Source organism: Poecilia reticulata, chromosome 5 (assembly GCF_904066995.2).
Source record: "Poecilia reticulata chromosome 5, P_reticulata-male-v2, whole genome shotgun sequence".
NCBI lineage: Eukaryota > Metazoa > Chordata > Actinopteri > Cyprinodontiformes > Poeciliidae > Poecilia > Poecilia reticulata.
The window spans coordinates 22,296,138-22,308,030 of NC_088834.1; the positions used below are offsets into that span (position 1 = coordinate 22,296,138).

Below are 11,893 nucleotides of genomic sequence, written 5' to 3' on the forward strand. Positions count from 1 at the left end.
CTGTCATTGCTCTGTGGACATTGAGTTCTTGATTGTGAGATGGAGACCTTTCTACTTACCCCGGGAATTCACGACGGTTATTTTTCATACTACTGTATTTCGAGAAATGTAGCAACTTCCATGGAAGTAGTCGGTATGAAAACATGGAGAATGGAGAATACATCATACCTCCACCATTCCGCCTTCCTCCGCCTTCAGTCCCGACACCGCACTCAGTAAGGTCCAGACCAGCACACACACACACCTACGCACACACACCTACACGCACACACACGCAGCTGCCTCCCACCCCCACAATCACTCACTAGCAAGCATCTGTGGCACTCCTGTCATTTTCTATATTTACCCACTCTGACTTCTCCTGTCCACACTGATCACCATCCCGTGTGACGAAGTCGTCCCTCATCCGCGGAACCATGCTTCCCTGGCTGCAGCCTCAGAGAAATGTTTTTGCCTATTGCCGTGGTGACCAGAGGCATAAGTGTGATGAAAATAATAGATGCAATCTTTTTTTTCTTTTTATGACTTGCCAGTAACGCACAGGAACTGACAGAACTTGCATAGCATTGCAACATTTAATACAAAGGGTATGTTGCAGCAAGATTATGGAGATAAACATTGTTCACATAAGGTGAATTATTAATGTTTTCAGGGTAATGGAGAAAATCTGTAAAAATACAAACTTTTCTGTGTGTGTGTGTGTGTGTGTGTGTGTGTGTGTGTGTGTGTGTGTGTGTGTGTGTGTGTGCGCATCAGAGCTAAGAAAGAACGTAGCTTTTTAAGAGTATTTTTGATTTGTTGTGCCGAACATGAACAGTGGCATACAGCAACCTGCTTATGGTGGGGGTCATGACCTCAGTGGCGAGTGATACTGAGCTGTTGTCACATGAGGGTAAGGGGACTGCTGCCAATGTTTTGACATAAGCTGTGGACAGAGGGAGTGATTGTCTCACAGAGTGGAAACATGTCATCCTAAAATGAAACAGTCCACTCTTTGTCCAAACTCCTGGGTTTCCAACACGTTTTCCATTTTCGGGCATTTACTTTTATTTATAGGTTCTTTACATCCCATTTATTTGAGATTTATTTGAGATGTGAAGACAAATGGGTTTGTGTTCAGTTTTTGCCAAAATCAGCTATAACATAGACCGGTCCAACATAAAGGAACAATTTAGCTTTAAAACCAGACTAGTTCATTGCTCAGCATCTTATTCAAGCGTGATCAATATTATTCAGAGCAATCAACACGGACAACAGCATCTCTGCTAAACGAAGTGATCAAAAATCTGAGCTTTTGTTCACCTGTGTCTTAGCATCAGCACCAGATTTCAAAGATGCTATCAACTACTTTATATTTTCCCATATATATATATATATATATATATATATATATATATATATATATATATTTCTCTTTTCAACAATAAAGTGAATTTTGCTACTTCTATATATGAAACACCTGCTTTTACAATTCAAGAGCCTAAAAACATAATTTCGTGAATTCTAAATTAAAATAGTAAAATCAAAAACAAAAGCCTGAAAAGAAGATGTTTATAGTTTGTCCACCAGCTACTACATAACTGCAAAAACGTGAAATAAGGTGCTCTGGTCAGACGAGACTTAACCTTTTGGCATACACGCAAACTAGCACATTGTCCATGTGTTAGTTCGGTGATGGCAGCATCATGGTGTGGGGATATTTTTCAGATGACAGTGTTAGAGGCTGCAAAAGAACTGAAGCCAAGGTGGAGGTTCAGCTAGTAGCAGGACGACAGCTCTGACCATACAGCCACAGCTACAGTACATGGATTGAAGGTCGAGTCACTTCCGTTGGGGGGGACACAGATGCTGGAGTTTGAAGAGCCGCAATTGTTGGGGTGTGCAGTACTGATGTGTGCAGTAAATGCGTAAGTAGGACGCGTTTTGTAAGTTTGGGTGTTATAACACAGCCCTATGTTTCAGCGACACGCACAGGGCCGTCAAATTCTGCTAGGTGTATGATGTGTAGCTTTGGGTTTAGTTATCACATAAAAATGAATTAAACCAAATTTTACAGTTGCAATGTCAGAAAACTTGAAACTGTTCCGAGGGGAACGCCTCCGACCAGAAAAAAGGTGAGGTGTGCTTTTGGGTGACTTTCGGTTGAATGTCCGTCTTACCTTTGCTTCACACATCTTGTGGACCACGATCTTGCACTCTGCAACCAACAAGAAGAGGAGCTGGTTTAACTCTGAGAATCAGCTTTGAAGTCCATGAAAAAAGACAGCCAGGATGATCTTGTCTGTCTGCATCCCCACTGGTCAGGCCTGACTCTGGACCTGCTGCAACCTGAGTGTGTGTGTGGACTCACCCTTGCAGAAAGCTCCCGGGTTGTCAATGTTCTGCTGGCACACGTCACACACCCGTCGTTTCTTGAAGCTCTTCGCTGTGAAGGCGTGACTCATCGGCTTGGTGAGCTGGAGGAACACAAACGCCGATCACCAATGCAGAATACGCAGCGTACGGACGAAAACACAAACACTGCTCCTGAGAGGAAAGCGTTATTTCAGCGATGCCAAACTGAAAAGAGCATGAAAACTCTCCCAACTGTGAGTGCGTGACGTCGTGACGAGCCGAGGTTTGGCGTTTTTCTTGTCATTTCCTCGGGGCATCTCGGTTCAGATTGTTCCCCTGCGTTGCTGCCGTCAGTGCGGATGTGTGCCGTTTCAGCACACGGATAGCCTGCTGTAAACTCAGCATCCTCCACGAAAGAATACCTGTCATCTCACACTGTCTTTTAAAATGCTCTGATTCTGTCTCGGTCTGTGGGCCGATCGCATGATGAAACACTGGAGGTTCAGCTGCTCATTTCCATCTCCCGGTTTTTGAATTTGTACAGGCAAGCTGAATGCGACCGAACGTACCATTGAGCACATTTATTATTATGTTTCTTTTCATCTTGTCCTTTTTCAGATCCACCTTCAAATCATGTGGCGTGACGTTTTCTCTAACGTAATATTGAGCTAAGATCTTTGTTCAACATTGCAAGGTGGGAGCAACCTGGACAGTGTTGGCAGCTGTGTAAATATAAACTTGGAGTTTTTGTTGGCAAAGGAAAACATAAGTCTGACAGAAGCAGACTCAACTATTTACTTCTGGAATACAGTTTCATATACAGCGACTTACAAAAGCATTCACACACTTTAAAGTCTCCCCCGCCCCCATTTTCTCATAATACAGCCACTAACTTTAATGTATTTTACTTGGATTTTGTATGATGAACCAAATGAAATGATGCAAAACGGTTTTATTTCATTAAAAACCGATAAACTGCATGCAGGCTTTGATCTAACCCATTTTTGCAGCTTCTGACCCGTTGGCCTTCATCATCTCCCTGTATTTCCCTGATGCACATTCCTGTCCCCGCTAAAGGACGACATCCCCACAGCATGATGCCGCCACCCCCATGTCTCAAGTTGGCGATGGTGTATTCATCGTTTCCCTGGTTTATTTTTCTTTTGTGTGTTTACTCGTGTTGTCTAACGACCCTTACAGAGCAGCTGCATTTTACCAGGAATAAACTACACACTTGTAAACTCTATATAACATATAAGTGACTTTGGAAGCAATTCGTTAGTACTGAATTTTATTTATTTCAGAATATCGCAGTAAAACAGTGCTGAACGCAATCCCATGGTATGTTTCTGGTTGGTGAAAGGTGCGTCTTTTTTCCGCTTCACAATTATGCACTGTTTTGTGTTGGTTTCATATATTAAAATGTGTGGTTATAAAGTGGCAAAATGTGAATAAGCTCAAGAGATACAAACACTCAGGGTTGTGTAATATTACTGTCTGAATCATTTGATCAAAATAAATGAGAGTTTATTATGCTTTATCTAGGCTTAAAATACAAATTATAACAAAAAAAAACTAAAAATATACCAATCCACACATGGAATATGAACTGGAAAGCTAAAGGCAGTGAGTCATAACCCTCAGCTTTTTTTGTTTTTTCTTCAAATGACCACCTTTCCTGGTGAAAAGAAGTGGGATGGTGTTTATATAAGGTTGTGTTCTAAACCACCAGAGTAAAGCCATTTGTCAGCATGTGAAGCACATTAAACCTTTACAATTTTCCAGGAACAGAGGAGGGGCCAGGGAAAATCTAGAGGAAGGTGGGAGAGGCTCAGAGCAGCAAACACTCTACACTGTTCTACAGTAAAGAAGTGTGTAAAATTACTGCTTTACTGCAGTCTAACAAACCTATTTATTGAGCACTAAACAGATGTGTACAACCTACCTCAGTTCTTAATTCATTTACTGTCACTGTTTAATAGTAAAACAGTTGCTTTTCTCGTGTTTACAGCATACTGACTTAATATTTTATTTCTTTAACTGCTAAAACAAAAGATGCCAAGAATACTGCCTTTTGGTTTTGCTATCCCAAACTCTGTACAACAGCGGTTTAGAATGTAGTGCAGAACAGGCTAAACTGCGGTAACTCTTAATCTCCACTAGAGGCCGCTACCGGCGCTGTGTGTGTAGAGTCAAAAACCGTGAAAGGTTTCAATAATTTCGACCACGCAGCTGTTTTCTATGGAGCATTTTAAAACATTTTAGCTCCATAATGTTTCACTCAGCTTGTCTATGTCACTGTGTATATGTCCCTATAAAGTAAGCTTACAATATAAATAAATAAACAAAACAGTGAAACAGACCTTTGGAGACACGTCTTGTGATTAAATGAAATGAAAAGAGTGTTTGGCCATTGTTACATTTAGGGTGAAAAAGGGAGAATCTGTAATTCTTTAAAACCCCAGTCTCACTATGAAGTATGAGGGTGGCATTATGTTCTGTGTGTTTTCTTGTATAGGAGGACTAGTGCAAAAGTGTATAAAATATGTATTCTTAATTCTGCCATTTGATATATTACAATTATTTTTGGCAACCCTGGCTGACCTAAACAGGAAAAATGTAATCAAATTTAATTAGACAAAGAAAAAATCTCTTTGAACAGTGAATATAACTTTAAACCAGGCGACAAGCATTTATTCTTCCATATATTTATTATTTTCTTTTTCTTATTATTTAGCTAAAGATAGCAGTTCAGTTTAACGAGAAGAAAATCAGCACAAAAAAAGTCTAATGAGCCTCATTTCTCAGCAATAATGAACAGTATATAGTTGGAGGAAGAAAACTTTGATTACATGCAAATTATTCCTTGAAATAAAACATTTAAATTAAAAATATCTTCACTTATTTCTATTTTGGAGAAGCCCTTTCCTTTACAACTTTCTAACTCAGCTACTGTGGCACAAATGGAGGATTTGTGGGTCACAGCTGAAGATGAGCCAAGAGCGTCTCCTGGTGGACAAATTGTTGTAGTGCAGCTGAAAATTATGATTACATCCTCACACTATACTTCAATGTTTTTCGACCCTAGTCCTAAAGGCATGCTGCCCTGCATGTTTTATACATTTACCTGCTTCAGCGCACCTGATACCAATTAATGGTATTTGTCTTTGACACGATGGAGATTTATCTGTCAGACCAGATTAACCTAGTTTATTTTTGAAAAGATAGGCTTTTGGGGGTTTTAAGCAAAGTTTTTTTCTGGTCAAAAATAATAAAAAAATACATGGTAATAAAAATCAACAGATGTTAATTTAGGTCACATTTTAAGACATAACTAAATGCTTACTAAGGATTACCCTTCTACAAAACAACTTCAGATTCTGTCATATTGCAATCAAAAACTTCAGCGACTCTTCTAATCAAATCCCCCTAAAATAACATCTGGCTGAGCCAGTTGCCTTGAAAAGTTACATAATCAGTAATTCAAGTCCCTAATTAAAGAACAACTTATGAGACCCATTGTAACTCCGGTTGGAGAATCTGGTTATTCATCCTACAAATCTGAACTTTATGGAAAAGGTTCCTTCCACGAGAAGTCTTGTATGCTGTTTACCACAAGCCATCTGACAAACTGGGCAAATATCTGGAACAATGTGCTCTTGTCATAAGATAAGAAATGAACCGAACTTTGTAGTCTACATGAAAATCGCTTTGCATGATAGAAACTATCACTGTCTGCACGTCATCTTAAACACTCTACCCCATCTCATATCGACACATGCTGGTGGCAGCATCATGCTTTGTGGAGGTTTTTCTTGAGCAGGGAAAGAGAGGGGAAGTGGCGGGAATACTTCAGCAAACTGTAAATCAATCAAACTGCATCTTCTTTACACTCATGCCGCATTAAACCCGACGGCAGACAATAAGGCAGTTGAAAAGCTGCAAACTAATAACACTGCCAGACTAAAACCGCGATGCGTGTTTCCGTCTAAAGTTGTTCTGAAACAGTAGAAATGTTTGCAAGTTCTCGTCTGCTCTTCTCTTTGCTACCAGCACAAGATGATCTCTGGCCTGAGCAAACATCGAGTCTCCGGAGGATCTCCCAAGTATCAGCAGAGTTCCAGCATTGCATTGCAGTATAAAAGAACCCCACCCCATGTGTTTTTTGCAGCCAACGTTTATGTCATTCCCCAACTATCTCTGACCACTAACGAGAGCCTGAAGCGCCTCCACATCCAGCACTGCACATCCAGAGAGAGTCGCCAACAATCAACACTATAATGGATTTCTTTATGACCGTGACAGTTGCATGGTCTCTTTTTAATGTTTCAGGAAAACAGCAACAGTTGCTTTTACAGTAACTCATCTATGTTGAAAGTTATGAAGTGGAAAAACGTCACCCAGTTTGTCCTGCAGTTCAACTAAAATCTGTCCAGGACATCGCTCTCTGTGAATGGGTTGTGTACAGTAACACTCCGCCCAACCCCTCTGCCACTAAATGTCGCATTGCCTTTTTTCAGTGCCACCTCACAAGCGATGACACGTTGGAGACCAGGAGTCACAACTTTACACACACACACGCACGCACGCACGGACGCACACAATACACTGGCTAGCCACTCAGGAAGAGACAGGAGCAGGTGGCAAGCTGGGGGTATACGCTCCAGTACTGGGTGGGTATTTATAAACTGCATGAGTCGGGGCCGCCACCTCTAAACAGCCGTGAAAAAAGCTGAAAATAGGTGCAGGAATGAAGCGTGTGTGCGTGAGAGCAAAGGAGAGGAACAGATACTTCAAAACCATCCTCGGCCAATATGAGGTACTTCGTTTCTATCCGCTGCCTCTAAGTCCACCCATCCAGCAGGGAATATGCTTTCATAATTTGGCATGGTGCAAACACATACATACACACAAGTGATCCGGGCAGCTGAGAGACATGAAACCACACATGGGGTGTGGGAGGGGAGAGGGGTGAGGAAAAGGAAGGAAGGAAGGCTTGATGCAATACTTTGGCTTCTTTTAACAACACATTAAACTTGCATGTAGAGAAATGGATGAGATTCTGACTCTTCTACAGGCTTTATTTGAGCCCTCTGTGAGGTGCTTGTCTCGACGTGTACGGCTATAAATTTAATTTGCGAGAACGAATTGTATTCCCTGCCGCTGGATCTCAAGTTTTCCCCAAAAAACACCGACATCATACTCATCAACAAATTAAAAGGCATTTTCCAAAAGAAAAGCATAAGACGCCGTTGCTGCTGATCTCCCGGTGAGCCACGGTGCGATTTCACTCCGACTTGTGGGCAACAAACAAATCCTGGCGCGTAGCCTTGGCGGTTGCATCAGCGGGCAACACTTCTTTCCGATTCTATAAAAGTTCAAAGTGCTCGGTCCAAGTCCACACACGCTCCTAAATAGAACCCAGCAGACAGGAAGGCGGTGAGTCAAATCCAGACAGAAATGAATACTACATCCTCTCCATCCTGGAGCCTCCAGAGACATCGTTAACCATTGAACAAGTCAATCAGCTGCTGTGTGAATTTTTGTTGCAGGCTTATTAGATATGACAACAACTTTACAATACATCCCCCCTTGTAAGCGACTAGTAATTATTTAATAAATCGGCTATTGATAAAGCTGTTAACACTTTAGACATCATTACTATTGGAGTTACAGGTGAGACAGAAATAATAATAATTAAAAAAAAGAGAAATTAATTGCTTTTCCATCACTGTGTGAAAAGACCGTTATCTGCCTGGGTAATTACTCGTTATTGGTTTATACAGTATTAACCACTTAATTGTTACTTGCAAACTAGTTGTAAGGATATTGTTATTCATGTTGCATGAACTCTTCCCATGTAAACCACCAATACATATTTGTTAAACCAGTGACGGATGAAGATGTAAACCTTATAATCTTTTAATAGAGAAGTATAGACTATTATTTAGCAGGTTGTTACATTATACACGTCTTACCTTTTAATAGTTTATAAAGTGTTACCACCTTAATTAATGACGTAATTGTTTATTTTAAAGTGTCAGCCTCATCGGTGCCTTTACAGAAGACTCTACCTGTGAGCAACTAGTAGATCTAAAGCTGTAAGCGGTTTGTAAACCTTTATTAATGCGACATAGTTCATTATTGAAAGGCTGTTAGAGTAGCTAAAAGTAACTAGTGCTTTAATAAATGGCTTAAGAGTTTATAACTGCCTTAATACTTTACAAAGTGTTAGTTGCTTAAGTCACTAAACATTAATTCATGTTCCCTTGACAAGGGTTGTCTTTGTACCCTCCACTATCATGAGGAATAAGTTGTCAATACACAAGTTAAGGATCAAGCTGTAATCACTTTATAAGTCATTAATAGAAAGGAATTAGTACATTGAATAAACAGTGGGAGAGGCTGAAAACATGAAGTGGGAGCTCCACAGAGCAGGATAAAGAAATGCTCCCGACAAGCAGCAGAACTCTACCGACTCTATTTTCGAGACATCCTGGGAATGGTTTGCATTTTTTTGGTCGTGACTGATGTGTGTGATCAGCGGCGTGTAGCAATTAAGTTTCAGCTGAAATCTGCTCAAGCCAGACGACTTTACATCCGACCGCCTTGTTCTCCCAAGGAGACATCAGCTTCACAATATTCACCGACTGATTTCCGTCAAGCTCAACATGCACTTTTTCATTTAACGAACTCGGCAAACTGCACGATGAAAAGCCAAACGTTCTTATGTTTGCAGTTAAAAAAAAGCTGGTGGCTCATGATGTACCTGTGAAAGCTGAACGATCCCAGGATGCACCTCAGGGTCCGCCTTCACGGGGATTCCTCCTGCATCTGTACCCGGGCCATCCTCTTTCATCCTGCTGCTGTGCATGCACCCCATGCTTCCAGTTTTCAACTCTTCCCCCTCGTGCCTTTGATTTCCTCAACCCTTTCCACTCCTTCCGCGCCAGCACCACGGTCCGGCCGGCTCTGGATTTATCCTTCTCTCACCGCCTCATGTTTGTTTTCCTCTTCTCCCACATTTTCCTTCTCTCCCTCTTCACACCTCTGCCCCTGAGCTCTGACAGCTTGTCCTGCCTTGAAATCAACCCCAGATGACTTCCAGCTCCCCCGGACTCTCCTCTTACAACCCCTCTCCCCCTGACAGAAGTGTCACTGAGTTGACCCTCCTCTCTACCTCCTCCTCCTGCATTCTCCAGCTATCCTCACCCTGAAAGCTCACAGTCACCATCTCTCTCCCCCCTCTCTGCTTTCCACTCAACGGCACCTCCTTCTTGGGTCGTCCAAACTCTAAAATGCCCCCCTTTCTTCAGGCTGTCGGACCTTTTGGTTCTCGCCCATCTCGCTCCATCTTGCTGCCCCTCCACAGGGGAGAAGCGGCAGCTGTGTTGTCTTGTAGATGTCAGACTCTTCTTCCTTTTTTTTTCCGGCTTCACGCCAGGCCCTCTCATGTTCTTCTTCATCATGGGGAAGCAATCACAGACCTTCTCGCTGCTGAGCTTCAGCTCATAAACTGAACCTCTAAGGTTCTTCAGAGGCAATGTTTCTCCTTTTCCTTCCACCTTTCCATTTTTAATGAGTCCGCAAATGCTTTAAATGTAATTAACTTGACCACTGTGCTTGATGGAGCGCGTGACACCAACTTTCGTGCGTTTTTATTCCTTCTGCTTCTCTCCTGTGAAATGAAAACAGTGGTAGGCTCTGTGCTTAAACCGAAGATCTGCCTTCCCCTGGCTGGATGAATTCCTCCGAACTCTGGGACTCACACAGAACCGTATTTCCTCAAAGTGGGTTCCCCAGACAAAATACTGCTTTAAGTTGCAAGTCAGAGGTTTTAGGGTTGCGAGGTTTAAAAAGAAAAAAAAAAAAACACCCTCCAACAATAAGCTCTTTCTACAGCCATGTTCTTAGCCCCCAGTCAAATCGTACAAAGCGGTCTTTGGTTGAAAACTGAAACAGACCCAATGGTTGAGGGCTATTTTGGGCTGGAAACCATCAACATGTGTTTGTGAGGGTTTAAAGCTGAGGAATGCTTCTTGTATTTCTGATCTGATGTGAGCAGAGTCAGGACACACACATTTATTGGCTGGCCTGATTGGGAAGCGCAAAAAACACAAAAGAAAATTAAAACATTTCACAAATCCATCCAACTTGAAATTAATCCACTAGTCGTATGATCGATGGTACAGCGGTACCATCGATCATACGATTAGTCTGAAACTGAAAAATCCCTTCTGAAACTTTTTTTTTCATAATGCATGACTGGACACTTTTCAAAATGAGAAAGACAGTAAGACGTGCAACTAGTTGGGTTGCGTTTTAATCTTCATAGGTCAGGAAATAGAAAGGGATTCAAAGTTCAAACAACTGGAAATGTGAAAAGCAAGAATGATGGAAGACCTGAGTTTATCCTGCCACCATGCCCAATGAGCAACATGGTCAGGGGAAGAGAAGTAGAAATAGCCAAAGCTCAGATTGGCATCGCCACGGCGCTATAAATCTATGCGTGTCATTTACATGCCAACAGGCTACTAGGTGGGAAGCATCTTATCCTACCATCACAAATGTACAGTAACCGTGTAGCATTTGGAAACCTGTCTCGGTCAAACATAAACTAGGTTTTGCTCCATTTAATGATTGCACTATATGCTCTCTCTCTCAAACACATTTTTTACACTTTGAACTACAAACTTCTATTTTACTCTATGGTGGAGCAACAAAGTGATGTTCAGGTACATCATTTTGAAGTGAAAGAAAAGCAATTCTGTTCATCATGTCAGTTTAGACGCGTTTGTATTTGGCATGTTGACAAAACGAGTCACATTTTGGACTCATCTGGCAATAGCACCTCTGTTTGCCATGTTCCCTACGAGAATGTGTAAAAAAAACCCTGCAAGCAAAGACTTTTTATGGCTTTCGTTCAACACTGATTTCAAGTTTCTCCTACCTGAGCTGTGGATCTTTGCAGCTCCTCCAGAGTTACCATGGGCCACTTCTCTCATTATTGTTTTCCCTCCTGGACCTGCCAGGCGAGTTGAAACAGTGTTCAAAGCTTTGGATTTTTTTTTCTAAGCCAGCACCGCTTTAAATTTCACAACTTCCTTCCTTGACCTGTTGGCTATGCCAGTCCTCACGATGCCGCTTGTTCTTTAATGTTCTCTAATAAACCTCCATAGAACAGCTGCATTTAATATCGGATACTTAATTTCGCAATTATTTCATTATTTTAATTGGGTGACTTTTAAAATAAACCCCAACACAAACTTTCAAACTTTACCGCTCTCTCTCAATTACACCGCATGACAAAGCCCAATAAAACAAAGTTTGAGGGAATGTCACAAAATGACGAGCTCTGTGCTTGGTTCCCTCATTTACAACCGAAATGCCAAGATTAGTTAGAAACTGGCTGAACAATCAACATCTTTTTACACTTATCCAAACATTTTAAAGGTGAAGTTTCACCTTTTTACAGTCAGCATGTTAAAATTTCAACTTGAAAGTTCCAACTTAAACCTAGTAATATTGTTACTACTTTCCAAACTCCAGCACAGTTTTT

The 11,893-nt window shown here is 41.5% G+C and overlaps 1 protein-coding gene across 2 annotated transcripts in view; it reads right to left on the reverse strand.

Annotated features, from left to right (window-relative positions):
* LOC103464935 (tensin-2) overlaps nucleotides 1–9,672 on the reverse strand; it is a 30,965-nt gene extending 21,293 nt beyond the window's left edge. The window contains exons 1-3 of one of the 2 annotated variants that reach the window (XM_008409349.3): nucleotides 9,104–9,672; nucleotides 2,351–2,456; nucleotides 2,160–2,197 (exon numbers count right to left, since the gene is read on the reverse strand). In XM_008409349.3, coding sequence (XP_008407571.2) covers nucleotides 2,160–2,197; nucleotides 2,351–2,456; nucleotides 9,104–9,217 — 258 coding nt within the window. In that variant the 5' untranslated portion in view covers nucleotides 9,218–9,672. The remainder of the gene's footprint in view (nucleotides 1–2,159; nucleotides 2,198–2,350; nucleotides 2,457–9,103) is intronic. The other variant, XM_008409348.3, reaches the window with a different exon arrangement.
* Nucleotides 9,673–11,893: the final 2,221 nt, after the last annotated feature.